This window comes from Salvelinus fontinalis, chromosome 6 (assembly GCF_029448725.1).
Source record: "Salvelinus fontinalis isolate EN_2023a chromosome 6, ASM2944872v1, whole genome shotgun sequence".
Lineage (NCBI taxonomy): Eukaryota > Metazoa > Chordata > Actinopteri > Salmoniformes > Salmonidae > Salvelinus > Salvelinus fontinalis.
In genome coordinates this window covers 9223999-9245528 of record NC_074670.1, presented here as the reverse complement: position 1 = coordinate 9245528, position 21530 = coordinate 9223999, and the positions used below count along the sequence as shown (strand labels likewise).

General features: G+C 42.0%; 2 protein-coding genes across 2 annotated transcripts; both read left to right on the top strand.

The window, feature by feature from the left end:
• The first annotated feature begins 199 nt into the window (after window positions 1-199).
• On the top strand, window positions 200-2430 carry LOC129856966 (trypsin-1-like). The gene is made up of 6 exons (XM_055924775.1): window positions 200-403; window positions 583-733; window positions 872-1122; window positions 1323-1459; window positions 2032-2133; window positions 2321-2430. Exons 1-6 carry the CDS (start codon window positions 364-366, stop codon window positions 2366-2368), a joined length of 729 nt encoding a protein of 242 aa, XP_055780750.1. The 5' UTR covers window positions 200-363; the 3' UTR covers window positions 2369-2430.
• A 9254-nt stretch (window positions 2431-11684) lies between these two features.
• On the top strand, window positions 11685-13657 carry LOC129856965 (trypsin-2). Its single transcript, XM_055924774.1, has 6 exons — window positions 11685-11881; window positions 12061-12211; window positions 12347-12597; window positions 12780-12916; window positions 13209-13310; window positions 13489-13657. Exons 1-6 carry the CDS (start codon window positions 11842-11844, stop codon window positions 13534-13536), a joined length of 729 nt encoding a protein of 242 aa, XP_055780749.1. The 5' UTR covers window positions 11685-11841; the 3' UTR covers window positions 13537-13657.
• Window positions 13658-21530: the final 7873 nt, after the last annotated feature.

Genomic DNA, 21530 nt, shown 5'->3' with positions numbered 1-21530 from the left:
TCCAAGAGAATACCAACGTGTGAACCACACAGCTGTGTTGCAGTCATGTTGAGGTCAAGATACAGTCTGAACTGCATAGAATACTACTCAATCAAATCTAGATGTCAATTAACTGGACTTAAAAATACTGTCACTAATGACAACAGATATTTAGCTTTCTGCTACATTCACGGTCAACTTCATTCCACACCATGATGGAAACTGCTTCGTCATAATGCTGACCTTGGCAGTGCACCTTTTGCCTCTGATTGGCTTTCTCTTGACCAATCAAACAGTTCCATTAAACGGGGCGGCACATCCGATTCTGCATATATACCAGGGGTGCAGATTGGCCACTTTCATCGACAGGATCATACAGCAACCATGATTTCTCTGGTCTTCGTTCTGCTCATTGGAGCCGCTTGTGAGTATAGTAATGATCATAGAAAAAAGAACAGGACTGTGTAATGACACTAACATCACAAAGGTGTTTCTTTGATGTTATTAAGAAATATGTTGTTGTTGTTTTATCATAGTGCTATGCTTTTCCATCTCAAAAGCTGAGGTAATATAGCTAAGAATGTGCCTGCTCTCTGTTTACAGTCGCCACGGAGGACGACAAGATTGTCGGAGGGTATGAGTGCAAGGCCAACTCCCAGCCCCACCAGGTGTCTCTGAACTCTGGGTACCACTTCTGTGGTGGCTCCCTGGTCAATGAGAACTGGGTTGTGTCTGCTGCTCACTGCTACAAGTCGTAAGTACACTCCCAAGTGAACTGCTAGCAATAACATATTGAGTCAATAACACCTTGCAACAATTTGATAAGCTTAACTTTTGCCAAACTAAAGTACACAAGTGAACTCCACATTCACATGAACTCTCTCTCTTTCAGCCGTGTGGAGGTGCGTCTGGGCGAGCACAACATCAAGGTGACTGAGGGTAGCGAGCAGTTCATCTCTTCATCCCGCGTGATCCGTCACCCCAACTACAGCTCCTACAACATCGACAATGATATCATGCTGATCAAACTGAGCAAGCCCGCCACCCTCAACACCTACGTGCAGCCTGTTGCTCTGCCCAGCAGCTGTGCCCCTGCTGGCACCATGTGTACCGTCTCTGGATGGGGCAACACCATGAGCTCCAGTGAGTGCAGAACCTGGGTCAAAGGTTACATGTGCCAGTTGGTCATCTTCATGGTGACTGAGTGTGTTTAAAGGCATTGCAAATGTAGACCTACTATTAAAAACACTGTCATTATGTCTAACTATAACTCTCCTCCTTCTACCATCCTCCCTCCCTCCATCCTCCTCTCTCTCGCTCTCTCTCTATCCCCCTCCTTACAGCCGCCGATGGCAACAAGCTGCAGTGCCTGAACATCCCCATCCTGTCCTACAGCGACTGTAACAACTCCTACCCTGGCCAGATCACCAATGCCATGTTCTGCGCTGGATACCTGGAGGGAGGCAAGGATTCTTGCCAGGTACTTACCACATACTTACCACACTGATCTCAATTCAGGGGTACCTCAAGGATGACTTTAAATTGACTTATTCAATTGATTAGAAATAAATTGAGAATAAAATATCCAATTCATATCACTTGTCTCCTTTCCTTCTCTCTCTCTCTCTCTCTCTCTCTCTCTCTCTCTCTCTCTCTCTCTCTCTCTCTCTCTCTCTCTCTCTCTCTCTCTCTCTCTCTCTCTCTCTCTCTCTCTCTCTCTCTCTCTCTCTCATCTCTCTCTCTCTCTCTCTCTCTCTCTCTCTCTCTCTCTCTCTCTCTCTCTCTCTCTCTCTCTCTCTCTCTCTCTCTCTCTCTCTCTATATATATATCTCTCTCTCTCTCTCTATATCTCTCTCTCTCTCTCTCTATATCTCTCTCTCTCTCTCTCTCTATATATCTCTCTATATCTCTCTCTCTCTCTCTATATATCTCTCTCTATATCTCTCTCTCTCTCTCTCTATATCTCTCTCTCTCTCTCTCTCTCTCTCTCTCTATATCTCTCTCTCTCTCTCTCTATATCTCTCTCTCTCTCTATCTCTCTCTCTCTCTCAGGGTGACTCCGGTGGCCCCGTGGTGTGCAACGGTGAGCTCCAGGGTGTTGTGTCTTGGGGTTATGGCTGTGCCGAGCCCGGTAACCCTGGTGTCTACGCCAAGGTAAGACAGAAAAAATTGTTTTCCTGTTGTGTTTAAGGAAAACATCAATATTCATACATCAATGTGACATCCTTAAGTTTCCTGAAGGAATAAGACATTGAGTCTATAAAACATTGATTGATGGTTCTCATGTTGCCTCCCATTGAGCGTGTCCACTAATGTCTCCCTTCTTCTTCTCTTCCTCCAGGTGTGCATCTTCAATAACTGGCTGACCAGCACCATGGCCACCTACTAAATCTGATCCTAGCTTTGGTCGTCCAGTACGTTCGCACAACTCTACAACATCCCGTTCCAGATCAACATCCACCTTTTGTACGGGAGATTAGACATTATTTATGTTTATGATAAATAAAGAATTTAACACTAAATACTTTTTTGCTGTTGTGTTTGTACTCTCACTGTCCTTAGAAATCTTTGTAAAGGTCTTTCTATCTCTTAATGTCAAGTAGTATTACTAGTAAACACCAGCGAAACTAGCAGAGAAACCACCAGCAAATTGTTAAAGTATGGATCAAGAATATACCGTTTTTCTTACTAAAAGATACAGGGGCTAAATTCATTGTGTCATGGTACCCTAGCATAACCATTTTTTTTATCGATACAACAAGGAACATTATTGATTACATTGATTTGTTTCTATAGTTGTGTATTGATGCGTTGCTGCTCACAATAGCTGATGTAGGGATGTTAAAAGTGTGGCATAATTGCTCCTCCTTCATACCCATTTAGAGTATTCTCTCTGTGAGAGTTGCGTTACTACTGAAATACTATGTAGTGCAACATGAATATGGTTAGATCTTACATAATGTTTTACACCGAGCAAAAATATAAACTGTGACATCCACTTGGTTTCTCTAAAGAAAAAGACATTGAGTCTATAAAACAGATTGATGGTTCTCATGTTGCCTCCCATTGAATGTGTCCACTAATGTCTTGACGAGTATTTCTAGGGCCGGCTCTAGCCTTTTTGGATCCCTATGCAAGATGTGGTTGGGGAGGTCCACCACCTCGCAGCAAAACATTTGAATTTTTTTCCCAAAAATATATGGGGGATTGGAAATGATTTAGACAATTACATTGATGGAAGCCACAATTTATCTGCAACATTAAAGCTGATCTATAATATTTTTTTATGAATAAACATAATAAAAAATATATAGAGTATATATTAATATGAGCCCCGTGGAGGTCAGGGCGCCTGGGCACATGCCCTGTGTGCCCGGTTGGTATTCGGCCATGATTACTACAAGTTTATAAAGCTGGCTAGATCAAATACCAATCTAAAACTGTTTTACTGACATGGCTATACTCAGGGTCAGTCAAATGGAATGGCTAATTGAGTGACTGTCAGGGACTGACATAGCAATAGAAACACTGCTGATGCACAGCCACATTTTCTTTATTGCATCTGGTGTATTCTACTATTCTTACTCTCAATAGTCATTTGAGACCATGACTGAGTTACACCCAAAAAATCATAAATAAAGAAAATGTGTTTGTTTTTGTGGTCGGCGGCCCCCTCGCGGTCGGGGGCTTTAAACGACAACTTACATTGCTTATGCCTAGAATCGGTCCTGAGTATAACTTAGAAATGCCTCTGGAGCTCAGATTCCTGAAGAAGAATGACCAAAGCGCCCTTTGGCGGCCTCATGGGTGGAATGCTATTAATATTTTTCAACATTCTATTTTTTTAAATGCTGAATATCTGGTGTTTCTATGTCAAACAATTTTGTGATATTTCAGTCTTCTGTTGTCACTATCGTCATAATAAGCGGACCAAGTCGCAGCGGGATATGAAGACATCTTCTTTTATTAAAGATGACGAAACACGAAACGAACACTTTTACAAAACAAAACAACAAACAACCGTGAAGCTACAAACGTAAGTGCATACACAAGCTACAAACATTCAACATAGACAATTACCCACAAACACCTAAAGCCTATGGCTGCCTTAAATATGGCTCCAAATCAGAGACAACAATAAACAGCTGTCTCTGATTGAGAACCAAATCAGGCAACCATAGACTTTCCTAAACACCTACACTGAACACTACCCCATATCTACTACAAAACCCCCTAAACAATACACACACCCTAAACTAGACAAAACACACAAACATCCCCCATGTCGCACCCTGACCTAACTAAACTAATAAAGAAAATCAATATAACAGAGGCCAGGGTGTGACATCTGTGATGTATTTAAAGTGTAATATTGGGATTCAAACTCAAAATGGAATACATTTCAACTCTATATCTGACAACAGGTGTCTTCTTTTTTTAAGTCCATAACCATATGGAAGGGGTATGGAAGTCGGCCATAACAACGGCCATCTTTAAATCGGGCAACCCTGCTGACGTGAGTAACTACAGGCCCATTACTATACTACCTGTGGTGTCAAAGGTTGTTGAAAAGTGTGTAGCAGAACAACTGATTGCCCACCTCAACAACAGCCCCTTCACGTTACACTCCATGCAGTTTGGCTTCAGAGCTAAACAGTCCACAGAAACGGCCAACTGCTTTCTTCTGGATAATGTGAAGTCCAAGATAGACAAAGGGGGCGTTGTTGGGGCTGTGTTTCTGGACCTAAGGAAGGCTTTTGATACTGTTAACCATGAGATTCTCATTTCAAAATTGTCCAAGTTCAACTTTTCCCCCGATGCCTTGAGATGGATGAAATCATACCTTGAAGGCAGAACTCAGTGTGTCAGAGTGAGCAATGAGCTGTCGCCCACTCTTAGCTATGATGTGGACGTGCCCCAAGGGTCAATACTGGGGCCCCTCCTGTTCAGCCTGTACATTAATAATCTGCCTTCTGTCTGTACTGGGTCTGAAGTTCAAATGTATGCAGATGATACAGTGATATATGTGCATGCAAAGAGCAAACAACAAGCTGCACAAGAACTCACTACTGTAATGGTCCAGGTTACAAAGTGGCTCAGTGACTCGTGTTTGCATCTCAATGTGAAAAAAACTGTTTGCATGTTCTTCACAAAGAGGGCAACATATGCTACTGAGCCAGATGTCTATGTGTCAGGGGAGAAGCTCCAGGTGGTATCTGATTTTAAGTACCTTGGCATCATACTTGATTCCAACCTCTCTTTTAAAAAGCATGTGTAAAAGGCAATTCAGATAACCAAATTCAACCTAGCTAATTTCCGATTTATACGAAATTGTTTGACTACAGAGGTAGCAAAACTGTACTTCAAATCTATGATACTCCCCCACTTAACATACTGCTTGACTAGTTGGGCCCAAGCTTGCTGTACAACATTAAAACCTATTCAGTCCGTCTACAAACAGGCTCTCAAAGTGCTTGATAGGAAGACCAATAGCCATCATCACTGTTACATCCTCAGAAAGCATGAGCTCCTGAGTTGGGAAAATCTTGTGCAATACACCAACGCATGTCTTGTATTCAAGATCCTAAATGGCCTGGCTCCCCTTCCACTCAATATTTTTGTTAAACAGGAACAGCACATTTAGTAAATCCGCTTTCTCTGTGAGAGTTTCCCATGTCTGGAGTACACTGCCATCAGACACACATAACTGCACCACATATCACACCTTCACAAAATGCATGAAGACATGGCTAAAGGTCAATCAGATTTGTGAACATAATCCCTAGCTGTGTATTGCCGCTTTCCATGTTGTCTGTTGTCTGTAGCTTGTGAGGTGTGGAAACACTTTGTTGCTTTTATGAATTTTGTCTTACTGCTTTTTGTTCTATGTTGCTCTGTCTGTATGCTATGTCTTGCTTGTCCTATGTTGCTCTGTCTGTATGCTATGTCTTGCTTGTTCTATGTTGCTCTGTCTGTATGCTATGTCTTGCTTGTTCTATGTTGCTCTGTCTGTATGCTATGTCTTGCGTGTCCTATGTTGCTCTGTCTGTATGCTATGTCTTGCTTGTCCTATGTTGCTCTGTCTGTATGCTATGTCTTGCTTGTCCAATGTTGCTCTGCGTGTGCTCACTGCTCAATGATTGTCTATATTGTAATTGTTTTTAATAACCTGCCCAGGGACTGCGGTTGAAAATTAGCCGGCTGGATAAAATCGTCACTTTTACTGAAACGTTGATTAATGTGCACTGTCCCTGTAAAAATAACCTAAACTCAAAGTCAAATATGTGTGAGGTGTATACCTTTGTTTCAAAGTAGATTTGTTTAAGACTACCAAGAAACAGTCTGCTTGACACATTTTTATTTATTTATTTAACCTTTATTTAACATAAATTAATTTTACTCCATTGTTTGTAAACAATGTAACTGTAACACACTGCATATCCACAAAAGAAAGGCCGAGATTGTTGACAAGCGAATTGCTCTATCGATAATTTAGTTTTTTAAAGGCAATTTACTACTTTCCATAGCAGTCATTAAGTTAAAGTTAATTTGGAACTTGTGTGAACTATTTCCTTTAACCTTTTAAACTCTTAAGAGGAATTTCACTATAAACATTGTTCTATTGGAATCTTCATATTATGATCATTCCATAAATCGATACAGTGCCGTGAAAACGTACTTGCCCCCTTTGTAATTTTCTCTAATTTTGCATATTTTTGATAATGAATGTTATCACATCTTTAACCACAAACCTAATATTAGATAAAGGGAACCTGAGTGAACAAATCACACACCAGTTACATACATATTTCATTAACAATGTTATGCAACACCCAATGTCCCTGTTCAAAAAAGTAATTGCCCCCTTACACTCAATAACTGGTTGTGCCACCTTTAGCTGCAATGACTCCAACCAAGCACTTCCTGTAGTTGTTGATCAGTCTCTCACATCGCTGTGGAAGAATTTTGGCCCACTCTTCCTTGCAGAACTGCTTTAACTCAGCGACAGGTCTGGACTTTGACAAGAAGATTCCAAAACTTCAAATCTGTTGATTTTTAGCCATTTTCATGTAGACTTGATTGTGTGTTTTGGATCATTGTCATCCAAAAAGTTAGACTTTTGGCTCATCTCTGCCGAGAACATTATTCCAAGAGTCTTGATGATCATCCAGGTGCTTTTTGGCAAAGTTTTTGGATGACATGGGTCCCATTATGTCTGGCGGAACCCAAACACTACATTCCACAGTAAGAACGTCAGGCCATCCGTTTGTGAGCTGAAGCTGAAGCACAGTTGGGTTATGCAGCAAGACAATGATCCAAACACACAATCAAGTCTACATGAAAATGGTTAAAACGCAACAAATTTGAAGTTTTGCAAGGGCCTAGTCAAAGTCTATACCTAATCCCAATTGAGATGCTGTGGCAAGGCTTGAAACAAGCAGTTCAAACCCACACAAGTCACTGAATGAAAGCAGTTCTGTATGCAAGAGTAAGCCAAAATTCCTCCACAGCGATGTTAGAGACTGATCAACAACTACAGGAAGCATTTGGTTGCAGTCATTGCAGCTAAAGCACCAGTTATTGAGTGTAAGGGGCAATTACTTTTTCACACAGGCAAATTGGGAGTTGCATAACTTTGTGAATTAAATAAATACGTATATATTTTTTTGTTATTTGTAATTCAAGTTCCCTTTGTCTTATATTAGGTTTTGGTTGATGAACTGATTAAATTCAGAATCAAAAATATGCAAGAATAGAGAAAATTTGAAAGGGGGAAAATACTTTTCCCAGGCACAGTAAGTACACACATTAGTTATGTTTTCTATGTTGTTATATGCTTGAGTATATTTCAGAGAGAACTGATATGTTATAAGTGTTACAACTGCTATGCTTTTTTCCCATCGCTCTATTAAATCTAAATTAACTCTTTATTGGGTGAGTCTTCTGTAGAAAGCAGTTAAACAGTTGAAGTCAGAAGTTTACATACACCTTACATACGCCAAATACACTCAGCTTTTCACAATTCCTGACATTTATTCCTAGTAAAGATTCTCTGTCTTAGGTCAGGATCACCACTTTATTTTAAGAACGTGAAATGTCAGAATAATAGTAGAGAGAATTATTTATTTCAACTTTTATTTCTTTCATCACATTCCCAGTGAGTCAGAAGTGTACATACACTCAATTAGTATTTGGTAGCATTGCCTTTAAATTGTTTAACTTGTGTCAAACATTTCGGGTAGCCTTCCACAAGTTTCCACAATAAATTGGGTGAATTTTGGCCCACTCCTTCTGACAGAGCTGGTATAACTGAGTCAGGTTTGTAGGCCTCCTTGCTCACACACGCTTTTTCAGTTCTGTCCACAAAATTTCTATAGGATTGAGGTCAGGACTTTGTGATGGCCACTCCAAATACGTTGACTTTGTTGTCCTTAAGCCATTTTGCCACAACTTTGGAAGTATGCTTGGGGTCATTGTCATTTGGAAGACCCATTACGAAATATATATGTATATTTTACCTTTATTTAACTAGACAAGTCAGTTAAGAACAAATTCTCATTTTTAATGACGGCCTAGGAACAGTGGGTTAACTGCCTTGTTCAGGGGCAGAATGACAGATTTTTACCTTGTCAGCTCAGGGATTCGATCTTGCAATCTTTTCAGTTACTATTCCAACGCTCTAACCACTAGGCTACTTGCCACCCAATTTGCAACCAAGCTTTAACTTCCTGACTGATGTCTTGAGATGTTGCTTCAATATATTCAAACCGTAGTCTGGCTTTTTATGGCGGCTTTGGAGCAGTGGCTTCTTCCTTGTTGAGTGGGCTTTCAGGGTATGTTGATATAGGACTCGTTTTACTGTGGATTGCTCCCAAGGATGAACCAGACTTGTAGTCTACAATATTTTTTCTGAGGTCTTGGCTGATTTCTTTTGATTTTCCCATGATTTCAAGCAAAGAGGCACTGAGTTTGAAGGTAGGCCTTGAAATACATCCACAGGTGCACCTCCAATTGACTCAAATTATGTAAATTAGCCTATCAGAAGCTTCTAAAACCATAACATCATTTTCTGGAATTTTCCAAGCTGTTTAAAGGCACAGTCAACTTAGTGTATTTAACTTTCTGACCCACTGGAATTGTGATACAGTGAATTCTAAGTGAAATAATCTGTCTCTAAACAATTGTTGGAAAAATTACTTGTGTCATGCACAAAGTAGATGTCCTAACCGACTTGCCAAAACTATAGTTTGTTAACAAGAAATTTGTGGAGTGGTTGAAAAATGAGTTTTAATGACTCCAACCTAAGTGTATGTAAACTTCCAACTTCAACTGTATTTTGCTGCTACTGTATTCTATTGAACACATACTGTTATGTTCTAATGATACAAAATCCTTTTGGCTACTGGTACATGGTAACATGATAACAAAATGATGACTTTGACCAAATCCTGGGGTGAAGTGAGCCAGGTTGAGTTCAGTTTGCTTCAACAGTTGCTACGTTATGTGACTGTTTGTACTGAACCAGATGTTTCCTCAAAACGGTGCGCACCGTTTTTCAACAGCCTTTGAGGCACGTTTGTTCCTATTTGGTGGGTGTTGCCTGATCAATATCGGTGTGACCATTTATAGTCGCAAAACTCATGCAGCACAAACGATATATACGGTAATCGCCCTCTGGGCCACCGTAATCACAACTTTTTTAACTGGTCATTTAGTACAGTACCATTTTTGTCGTACTTAACACACGCCTGGGTTGAACATAAAGCTGGGGTTATGGTTAGTTTTAGTGTTAGTGTTGAGGCTACAGTTACGGTTGAGCCAAATTGAGTTATTATGAGTACGTTAAATGTTTATTATGAGTTGGATAAACTGATTGATTGGTTGAATTATTTGCAGAGTGGTAAACTTGTTATTTTGAGAGATGGATAAATGTATTATTCTTGTATTATTCTGACTTAACTCAATATCTCTACTCAACAACAATATTTCAAATTGAGGTTGGTAAACGTATTGGGCTAGAGTTGAGCTGGGATGTTGACATGAAGCTAGGGTTAGTTAGGGTTGAGGGTTAGGGTTTGGGTTGAGCAGGGATGTGGACATGAAGCTAGGGTTAGTTAGGGTTGAGGGTTAGGGTCTGGGTTGAGCAGGGATGTTGACATGAAGCTAGGGTTAGTTAGGGTTGAGGGTTAGGGTCTGGGTTGAGCAGGGATGTGGACATGAAGCTAGGGTTAGTTAGGGTTGAGGGTTAGGATTGAGCAGTGATGTGGAAGAGAAGGTTGGGTTAGATTTAGGTTTGAGGCTAGGGTTAGGGTTCGGGTTTGTCACGACTTCGACCGAGGCAGGCTCTCCTTCCCTTTCGGGTGGCGTTCGGCGGTCGTCGTCACCGGCCTATTAGCTGCCACTGATCCTTTTCTCCCCCTCCCTATGTGTTTATTGGGTGCACCTGTTTTGTATTAGGGTTAATTAGTTGGGCTTATTTAGTCAGCCGGCCCGCACGTTTCTTTGTGCGGGATTGTTTGTATGTAAGTGTGGTGTTGGTTTTGTGCTTCACGTTTATCTGGGCTGTGTTCATTCCCCCCGTGTCTGAGGTAGTTTATAGTGTACTCCCAGTGTGTTAGTAGGGTGGCCTAGTTTGTTCCGTGTTCATTAAAGAACATTTGTATTTGCACCTGCTGCTCCTGCGCTTTTCCTTCACACTCAGTCACCCAGGCCTTACAGGGTTGAGCAGAGACTTGAACATGAAGCTAGGTTTAGAGTTGAATCTATGGTTATGGGTAAGATTGGAGTTGAGACAGGGTGTAGACTTTAATCTACTGTCAAGGTATATTTATAATAAATATAACAAGTTGGACTACCCAAGTGTGTGGTTATTTTGAGTGTTTTACTGTATATTAATTGCATACAATATAATTTATGTAATGATTCAAAATCAAATTTTAAGACAGCCTTGTATGACTTTTCAACAAAACCCCTTAAACCCAGTTTACTTGTTTACAAAGCTCAAATTGACCTTGGTAGCAGCAAAGCTGTGTTTGTCGACTTCTCCAACAGAATACCAACGTGTGAACCACACAGCTGTGTTGCAGTCATGTTGAGGTCAAGATACAGTCTGAACTGCATAGAATACTGGCCATCTCAAACCGGCAGTTGTAGTGCACTGTACATGTATCACTGTCTCCTGTAAGAAATTCAATCAAATCTAGATGTCAATAACCTGCACTTTAAAGTACTGGGACTAATGACAACAGATATTTAGCTTTCTGCTACCTTCAGGGTGTCACATCCTGACCATAGTCCTTATGTGTTTTGCTTGTTTTAGTGTTGGTCAGGACGTGAGCTGGGTGGGCATTCTATGTTGTGTCTAGTTTGTCTGTTTCTGTGTTCAGCCTAATATGGTTCTCAATCAGAGGCAGCTGTCAATCGTTGTCCCTGATTGAGAATCATATATAGGTGGCTTGTTTTGTGTTGGGATTTTGTGGGTGGTTGTTTTCTGTGTCAGTGTTTGTGCCACACGGGACTGTGACGGTTAGTTTGTTTTGTTATTTTGTAATTGTATATTGTTTTCATGTTATTAAATCATGGAAACTTACCACGCTGTACATTGGTCCTCCGATCCTTCTCGCCTCTCCTCGTCCGATGAGGAGGACGAAATAGACTGCCGTTACACAGGGTCAACTTCATTCCACACCATGATGGAAACTGCTTCGTCATAATGCTGACCTTGGCAGTGCACCTTTTACCTCTGATTGGCTTTCTCTTGACCAATCAAACAGTTTCATTAAACGGGGCGGCACATCCGATTCTGCATATATACCAGGGGTGCAGATTAGCCCCTTTCATCGACAGGATCATACAGCAACCATGATTTCTCTGGTCTTCGTTCTGCTCATTGGAGCCGCTTGTGAGTATAGTAATGATCATAGAAAAAAGAACAGGACTGTGTAATGACACTAACATCACAAATGTGTTTCTTTAATGTTATTAAGAAATATGTTGTTGTTGTTTTATCATAGTGCTATGCTTTTCCATCTCAAAAGCTGAGGTAATATAGCTAAGAATGTGCCTGCTCTCTGTTTACAGTCGCCACGGAGGACGACAAGATCGTCGGAGGGTATGAGTGCAAGGCCAACTCCCAGCCCCACCAGGTGTCTCTGAACTCTGGGTACCACTTCTGTGGTGGCTCCTTGGTCAATGAGAACTGGGTTGTGTCTGCTGCTCACTGCTACCAGTCGTAAGTACACTCCCAAGTGAACTACTAGCAACATATTGAGTCAATAACACCTTGCAACAATTTGATAAGCTTAACTTTTGCCAAACTAAAGGACACAAGTGAACTCCACATTCACATGAACTCTCTCTCTTTCAGCCGTGTGGAGGTGCGTCTGGGCGAGCACAACATCAAGGTGACTGAGGGTAGCGAGCAGTTCATCTCTTCATCCCGCGTGATCCGTCACCCCAACTACAGCTCCTACAACATCGACAATGACATCATGCTGATCAAACTGAGCAAGCCCGCCACCCTCAACACCTACGTGCAGCCTGTTGCTCTGCCCAGCAGCTGTGCCCCCGCTGGTACCATGTGTACCGTCTCTGGATGGGGCAACACCATGAGCTCCAGTGAGTGCAGAACCTGGGTCAAAGGTTACATGTGCCAGTTGGTCATCTTCATGGTGACTGAGTGTGTTTAAAGGCATTGCAAATATACTATTAGAAACGCAATGCCATTATATATAACCATAACTCTCCTCCTTCTCCGTCTCTCCATTCTTCCATTTCTCTCTGTCTGCATTTCCTTACAGCTGCTGACAGCAACAAGCTGCAGTGCCTGAACATCCCCATCCTGTCCTACAGCGACTGTAACAACTCCTACCCTGGCATGATCACCAACGCCATGTTCTGCGCTGGATACCTGGAGGGAGGCAAGGACTCTTGCCAGGTACTTACCACACTGACCTCAATTCAGTGGTACCACAATGATGACTTTAAATGTACTTTTTCAATTGATTAGAAATTGATAATGAAATAACCAATTCAAATCACGTGTCTCCCTTCTTTCTTTCTCTCTCTCTCTCCCTTCCTCTCTCTCTCGATTTCTTAATCTTTCTCTCTCTCTCTCCCTTCCTCTATCTCTCTCTTGATTTCTTAATCTTTCTCTCTCTCTCTCTCCCTTCCTCTCTCTCTCGATTTCTTAATCTTTCTCTCTTTCTTTCTCTATCTCTCTCTCTCAGGGTGACTCCGGTGGCCCTGTGGTGTGCAATGGTGAGCTTCAGGGTGTTGTGTCCTGGGGTTATGGATGTGCTGAGCCCGGTAACCCCGGTGTCTACGCCAAGGTAAGACAGAACTGGTTTTCCTGTTGTGTTTGAGGAAAACATCAAAATACATACATCACTGTGATATCCCTTGGTTTCCTGAAGGAAAAAGACATTGTCTATAAAAAATTGATTGATGGTTCTTATGTTGCCTCCCATTGAGTGTGTCCAATAATGTCTTCTCCTTCTCATCGTCTAGGTTTGTATCTTCAATAACTGGCTGACCAGCACCATGGCCACCTACTAAGTCTGATCCTAGCTTCGGTCCTCCAGCATGGTCCCAGAACTCTACAACATCCTGTGCAGTTCAACATCTACCTTTTATACTGGAGATTAAATACTAATGACAAATAAAGCATTTAACATCATTTGAGTTACTGTGTCTATTCCCAAGGTATAAAACTATAAAAATGAATATACTGTAGAAGGTACTTCTTACATGCATGCAGCATAGAACACATGTTCATCAATGTAGTAGTGCAATAGTATGTTCTGTATGTCATCAAAGGAGTGTGGAATGTCTCAATTTGTGATGGTTTATAAATGCTGTAACTATAACAGCTTAGGCACTTCTAATGTACATGTACCGTAGGTGTTTTTAAGGCTTCAATAAACTATAAGGGATAAGTCCGAATACACAATGTATGGTGATAAGAAAGTATTGATCTTCAGTTGACCAATTAGAGCATGTTAAGAGGGTCCTACCAGTCCCATTTATTATTGGCTATCAAGTATTCTAAGTGGGAACATATCAAACAAAACTTGGGTTGCTGATTCTCTGGCTCCACAGAATACAGATTCTCTGACTGCACAGACTACTCTCTCTACAAATCATTAGGATTATTTTAATTCTTAATTTTGGTGAACTATCCCTTTAACCTTGTAAACTGTTATGAGGAATTATTTCTCACTATAAACATCTTTCTACTGGAAACGTCATAGACATGTTCATATTTTCCTTGAATCCATGTGGCAACATTAATTATTGGTTTTATGGGGCTATGCCTGTGTAAATGTCAGAGAGAAGTGATCACTTGATGCATAAAAACGGTTACAACTTTGTATTTTCTCCAATGCTCCAATAAATCAAAATGAACTATATTCAGTGAAGAGTGTCTTTTGTATACACATTTTATATGGCTGCTACAGTATGCTATTAACACATACTGTTGTGTATGTGTTCAATAGTGTAAGGCGCCTTTAAGGGGGTTCGAAGGCTGGAACGTCAACTATAACGAAAGTTAAGATCAGACAGAGGCAGCGTACAGGAGCGAAATAAAACGTGACTTTAATCTCTATAAGCAACCACCATCTCAATCAGTTCACGCGACAGATGGGAATTTATAGACACAGGTCAGGCATTACCAATCAATGATAATCAATTGGTAATCACACTTACAATAGCATACTTGTAACCCATTTCACCAACAACTTAAAAACCCAGTCATGTAGTAAAACCTCTAAGGGCTCTATTCAATCAGATCCGCTTTAGCAGACATCGGCATAGTGGCTGGTTGTTTTGGCGTTGTTGGAGGTGCAACTGCATTAAAGCTGTCAAATCCACAAGTGGCTCCCGGCCTAGTGGTTAGGATTTGGCTCTCTCACCGCCGCGTCCTGGGTCCGCTTCCTGGTCAGGGAACTGCTTTTTGGGGTTCCCGAGTGGCGCAGCAGTCTAAAGCACTGCATCTCAGTGTTTGATGTGTCACTACAGACACTCTGGTTTGAATCCAGGCTGTATCACAACCGGCCATGATTGGGAATCTCATAGGGCGGCGCACAATTGGCCCACATTTGGCCAGTGTAGGCTGTCATTGTAAATAAGAATTTGTTCTTATCTGACTTGCCTAGTTAAACCTGCATTTTTTAGACTACAGTAATTCCTTTTTCTTTAATTCTGTTACCGATTTGGTTCTAATCACCTAATAATTCTTAAAAATGTACCCGCTCACAACAGTATCGCTAATGTAATGACTTGAAAGAATAAGTGAATTCATAAAAAATATTATAGTAGAACGTGTTTAGAATTTTTACTCTTTGAGCTCAAAAAGTGCCATTGGTAACATGAGATATCGTTAGATGACTGCTAATGAACTTAGCACTTGGCGACACCTTTTGAGTTTTTACACATTAATGATGTCGATGTACCTTGCTGCTGTAAAGGAATTTTGAAAAGCCACTATCAAAAGGCCCCAAACTGCACACTATTATACACTACAAAAGGTAATACTTTACATTACATTGCCCTTATTACTGTTTAATTACTCATGTAATTACACTATATTAAGTACGAATAATTATTCATTATAAATTACTAATAATGATTAAGTATTGAAATTGTTACAAGGAGTTACAATGCACTTACAGCAGTGAGCCTAACCCCAACTTTAGCTCTAACCCTAACCCTAAATACAATGCAAAGTACGTACACTGCAACAATGGTTAGAAATTATAATACGTGTTACACTGTAATTACAGGAATAATTACAAAGTAAGAAGGGCACTGTAATGTAAAGTGTAACCAACATGCAAAACATACTGCATGTGATTTGCATATGAGTTCACATATAAAACATACTACATGTGATTTACATATGAGTTCACATATAAACATACTGCATGAGATTTGCATATGAGTTCACATACGTACATTTGATTTGCATATGAGTTCACATATAAAATATGCTACTTTTGTTTTGCATATGAGTTCACATATAAAACATACTGCATGAGATTTGCATATGAGTTCACATATAAAACATAGTACATTTGATTTGCATATGAGTTCACATATAAAATATGCTACTTTTGTTTTGCATATGAGTTCACATATAAAACATACTGCATGTGTTTCACACATGTGTTCACATGCCATAACCTTCGGTCAGTTCTAAATATGTTGACTTTCCACTTAAACAGGCTTCTGTCAATTTTAAGGCCTGGGCCGAAATCAGAAAAAACTTCCCTTTAGTGAATCCATTAGCTGCTCCTCCCTGTGGCACGCTCTGCATGCGCTCTGCTCATGGCGGCTCTGTGTCTGTGACTATCAAGCAACAGCTCCGCTTGGGCTGCTCTGCACAATGAAGAGACATGAGAGAACAGTTAGCTGTTAGCTACTTTTGGTCACACTACATTCTTATTTTCTGTGAATAAATCTCTCCTGTCTTCTATTTGACGAAGTTGTTATGATCTTAGTGATGTGTCACTACAGTTATGATCTTAGTGATGTGTCACTACAGTTATGATCTTAGTGATGTGTCACTACAGTTATGATCTTAGTGATGTGTCACTACAGTTATGATCTTAGTGATGTGTCACTACAGTTATGATCTTAGTGATGTGTCACTACAGTTATGATCTTAGTGATGTGTCACTACAGTTATGATCTTAGTGATGTGTCACTACAGTTATGATCTTAGTGATGTGTTACTACAGTTATGATCTTAGTGATGTGTCACTACAGTTATGATCTTAGTGATGTGTCACTACAGTTATGATCTTAGTGATGTGTCACTACAGTTATGATCTTAGTGATGTGTCACTACAGTTATGATCTTAGTGATGTGTCACTACAGTTATGATCTTAGTGATGTGTCACTACAGTTATGATCTTAGTGATGTGTCACTACAGTTATGATCTTAGTGATGTGTCACTACAGTTGTGATCTTAGTGATGTGTCACTACAGTTATGATCTTAGTGATGTGTCACTACAGTTATGATCTTAGTGATGTGTCACTACAGTTATGATCTTAGTGATGTGTCACTACAGTTATGATCTTAGTGAGATATGACAGTATTGCGCAGCACAGCGCGAGTAAATGACTCAGCTTCGAAATGTTAGTGATCAATTTATTGATAAACGAGCCCTGCCTGTACCCTAGCTTTGATGAAAAAACAACCCTATGTATAATGTCATGGCCTGTCCGGGTTGGAGTCAGGTAGCAGAGCTCTAGGTGTCATTCATCTGGCTAGTGTCGGACTTCTCACAGGCCTTATTTGACAGGATGGGGATGTCCTCACACTGGAGTTTAAACAGGTTGGACACTGACAGAGACAGCCACACTTTCAGGGCCCCCTTCAGACTGTGGGTCTATACATACTTATACATACATACATACTTCCGGCGCCGACCGAGATGGCCGCCTCGCTTCACGTTCCTAGGAAAATATGCAGTATTTTGTTTTTTATGTGTTATTCCTTACATTGGTACCCCAAGTAATCTTAGGTTTCATTACATACAGTCGGGAGGAACGACTGAATATAAGAGCAACGTCAACACACCATCGTTACAACCAAGAATATGACTTTCCCGAAGCGGATCCAGTGTTTTGCCTTCCACCCAATACAATGGATCTGATCCCAGCCGGCGACCCTAAGCGACGCCGAAAAAGGGGCAAACGACGCGGTCTCCTGGTCAGGCTTCGGAGACGGGCACATCGCGCTCCACTCCCTAGCATACTACTCGCCAATGTCCAGTCTCTTGACAATAAGGTTGATGAAATCCGAGCACGTGTAACATTCCAGAGAGACATCAGGGATTGTAACGTTCTCTGCTTCACGGAAACATGGCTCACTCAAGAGACGCTGACGGAGTTGGTGCAGCCAGCTGGTTTCTTCACGCATCGCGCCGACAGAAACAAACATCTTTCTGGTAAGAAGAGGGGCGGGGGTGTATGTCTTATGATTAACGAGACGTGATGTGATCATAACAACATACAGGAACTCAAGTCATTCTATTCACCTTATCTAGAATTCCTCACAGTCAAATGTCGACCGCATTATCTACCAAGGGAATTCTCTTCGATTATAATCACAGCCGTATATATCCCCCCCCAAGCAGACACATCGATGGCCCTGAACGAACTTTATCTGACTCTTTGTAAACTGGAAACCACACACCCTGAGGCTGCATTCATCGTAGCTGGGGATTTTAACAAGGCTAATCTGAAAACAAAACTCCATAAATTCTATCAGCATATCGATTGTGCTACCAGGGCTGGTAAAACCTTGGATCATTGTTATACTAACTTCCGCGACGCATATAAGGCCCTCCCCCACCCTCCTTTTGGAAAAGCTGACCACGACTCCATTTTGTTGCTTCCAGCCTACAAACAGAAACTAAAACAACAAGCTCCCTCGCTCAGGTCTGTTCAACGCTGGTCCGACCAATCTGATTCCACGCTTCAAGACTGCTTCGCTCACGTGGTTTGGGATATGTTCCGCATTGCGTCCAACAACAATATTGACGAATACGCTGATTCGGTGAGCGAGTTCATTAGAAAGTGCATTGACGATGTCGTACCCACAGCAACGATTAAAACATTCCCAAACCAGAAACCGTGGATTGATGGCAGCATTCGCGTGAAACTGAAAGCGCGAACCACTGCTTTTAACCAGGGCAAGGTGACCGGAAACATGGCCGAATACAAACAGTGTAGCTATTCTCTCCGCAAGGCAATCAAACAAGCTAAGTCCCAGTATAGGGACAAAGTAGAGTCGCAATTCAACAGCTCAGACACAAGAGGTATGTGGCAGGGTCTACAGTCAATCACGGATTACAAAAAGAAAACCAGCCCCGTTGCGGACCAGGATGTCTTGCTCCCAGACAGGCTAAATAACGTTTTTGCTCGCTTTGAGGACAATACAGTGCCACTGACACGGCCCGCTACCAAAACCTGCGGGCTCTCCTTCACTGCAGCCGAGGTGAGTAAAACATTTAAACGTGTTAACCCTCGCATGGCTGCAGGCCCAGACGGCATTCCCAGCCGCGTCCTCAGAGCATGCGCAGACCAGCTGGCTGGTGTGTTTAAGGACATATTCAATCAATCCTTATCCCAGTCTGCTGTTCCCACATGCTTCAAGAGGGCCACCATTGTTCCTGTTCCCAAGAAAGCTAAGGTAACTGAGCTAAACGACTACCCCCCCGTAGCACTCACTTCCGTCATCATGAAGTGCTTTGAGAGACTAGTCAAGGACCATATCACCTCCACCCTACCTGACACCCTAGACCCACTCCAATTTGCTTACCGACCCAATAGGTCCACAGACGACGCAATCGCAACCACACTGCACACTGCCCTAACCCATCTGGACAGGAGGAATACCTATGTGAGAATGCTGTTCATCGACTACAGCTCAGCATTTAACACCATAGTACCCTCCAAACTCATCATCAAGCTCGAGACCCTGGGTCTCGACCCCGCCCTGTGCAACTGGGTCCTGGACTTCCTGACGGGCCGCCCCCAGGTGGTGAGGATAGGTAACAACATCTCCACCCCGCTGATCCTCAACACCGGGGCCCCACAAGGGTGCGTTCTGAGCCCTCTCCTGTACTCCCTGTTCACCCACGACTGCGTGGCCATGCACGCCTCCAACTCAATCATCAAGTTTGCGGACGACACTACAGTGGTAGGCTTGATTACCAACAACGACGAGACGGCCTACAGGGAGGAGGTGAGGGCCCTCGGAGTGTGGTGTCAGGAAAATAACCTCACACTCAACGTCAACAAAACAAAGGAGATGATTGTGGACTTCAGGAAACAGCAGAGGGAGCACCCCCCCTATCCACATCGACGGGACAGTAGTGGAGAAGCTGGAAAGTTTTAAGTTCCTCGGTGTACACATCACGGACAAACTGAATTGGTCCACCCACACAGACAGCGTTGTGAAGAAGGCGCAGCAGCGCCTCTTCAACCTCAGTAGGCTGAAGAAATTCGTCTTGTCACCAAAAGCACTCACAAACTTCTACAGATGCACAATCGAGAGCATCCTGTCGGGCTGTATCACCGCCTGGTACGGCAACTGCTCCGCCCACAACCGTAAGGCTCTCCAGAGGGTAGTGAGGTCTGCACAACGCATCACCGGGGGAAAACTACCCGCCCTCCAGGACACCTACACCACCCGATGTCACAGGAAGGCCATAAAGATCATCAAGGACAACAACCACCCAAGCCACTGCCTGTTCACCCCGCTATCATCCAGAAGGCGAGGTCAGTACAGGTGCATCAAAGCAGGGACCGAGAGACTGAAAAACAGCTTCTATCTCAAGGCCATCAGACTTGTAAACAGCCACCACTAACATTTAGTGACCGCTGCCAACATACTGACTCAACTCCAGCCACTTTAATAATGGGAATTGATGGAAATTATGTAAAAATGTACCACTAGCCACTTTAAACAAGGCCACTTAATATAATGTTTACATACCCTACATTACTCATCTCATATGTATATGTATATACTGTACTCTATATCATCTACTGCATCTTGCCATCTTTATGTAATACATGTATCACTAGCCACTTTAAACTATGCCACTTTATGTTTACATACCCTACATTACTCATCTTATATGTATATACTGTACTCTATACCATCTACTGCATCTTGCCTATGCCGTTCTGTAACATCACTCATTCATATATCTTTATGTACATATTCTTTATCCCTTTACACTTGTGTGTATAAGGTAGTAGTTGTGGAATTGTTAGGTTCGATTACTTGTTGGTTATTACTGCATTGTCGGAACTAGAAGCACAAGAATTTCGCTACACTCGCATTAACATCTGCTAACCATGTGTTTGTGACAAATAACATTTGATTTGATTTGATTTGAGTCCCATTTTACACCCAGTCTGCATTCCCACCAGAGTCGGTATCAATTTTCCCCTATTCAGACACCCCACACATGTCCCCGGCCTTGGGGCAGGCTGTGGGCAGGGCGATGGGCTTGACAAACTTGTTGAGAGTGACAGGGTGGGCCAGCTTCAACAGCATAATGTCGTGGTCCAGGGTCTGGTAGTCAGAGCTCTGGTACCAGTAGATGGCGTCCACAGACAGATGATTTGTGAGTGAAAACAGGAGAGAAAACATGAAACAGAAGGAAAATATAATACACTGACGGAGGAAGAGAGGCTTGAGGGAAAAGATAAGTGAATGTGACCTTAGTACTTACATAATCCAGCAGTGGGAGGCAACGATGATCAACTGGGCGTTGATGAAGGAGCCTCACACTCATAACCCCAACGATCCTATTATCCATAGGAGCTGCCACTGAGGGAATTAAGGATAGGGAGGGAGGTGGAGATGAGAAAGAGAGAAGGATGAAGAGAGGGAGTAGTGTTCAGAAAGCATGACAGGAGGAAGGTTATGCAGAGGTTAGAGTTAATGTTATATTATACAAGATGGGCAAATGGGGAGCACTAACCTTTCAGCATAACAATAACCTACAACACAAGGCCAA

Bases quoted from the DNA above. Each gene is read 5' to 3' on its own strand.
- LOC129856966 (XM_055924775.1), top strand. From the start codon at position 364: ATGATTTCTCTGGTCTTCGTTCTGCTCATTGGAGCCGCTT. The intron at 734-871 runs GTAAGTACACTC...TCTCTCTTTCAG, and splicing joins GCTGCTCACTGCTACAAGTC to CCGTGTGGAGGTGCGTCTGG. The intron at 1,123-1,322 runs GTGAGTGCAGAA...CCCTCCTTACAG, and splicing joins GGGCAACACCATGAGCTCCA to CCGCCGATGGCAACAAGCTG.
- LOC129856965 (XM_055924774.1), top strand. From the start codon at position 11,842: ATGATTTCTCTGGTCTTCGTTCTGCTCATTGGAGCCGCTT. The intron at 12,212-12,346 runs GTAAGTACACTC...TCTCTCTTTCAG, and splicing joins GCTGCTCACTGCTACCAGTC to CCGTGTGGAGGTGCGTCTGG. The intron at 13,311-13,488 runs GTAAGACAGAAC...CTCATCGTCTAG, and splicing joins ACCCCGGTGTCTACGCCAAG to GTTTGTATCTTCAATAACTG.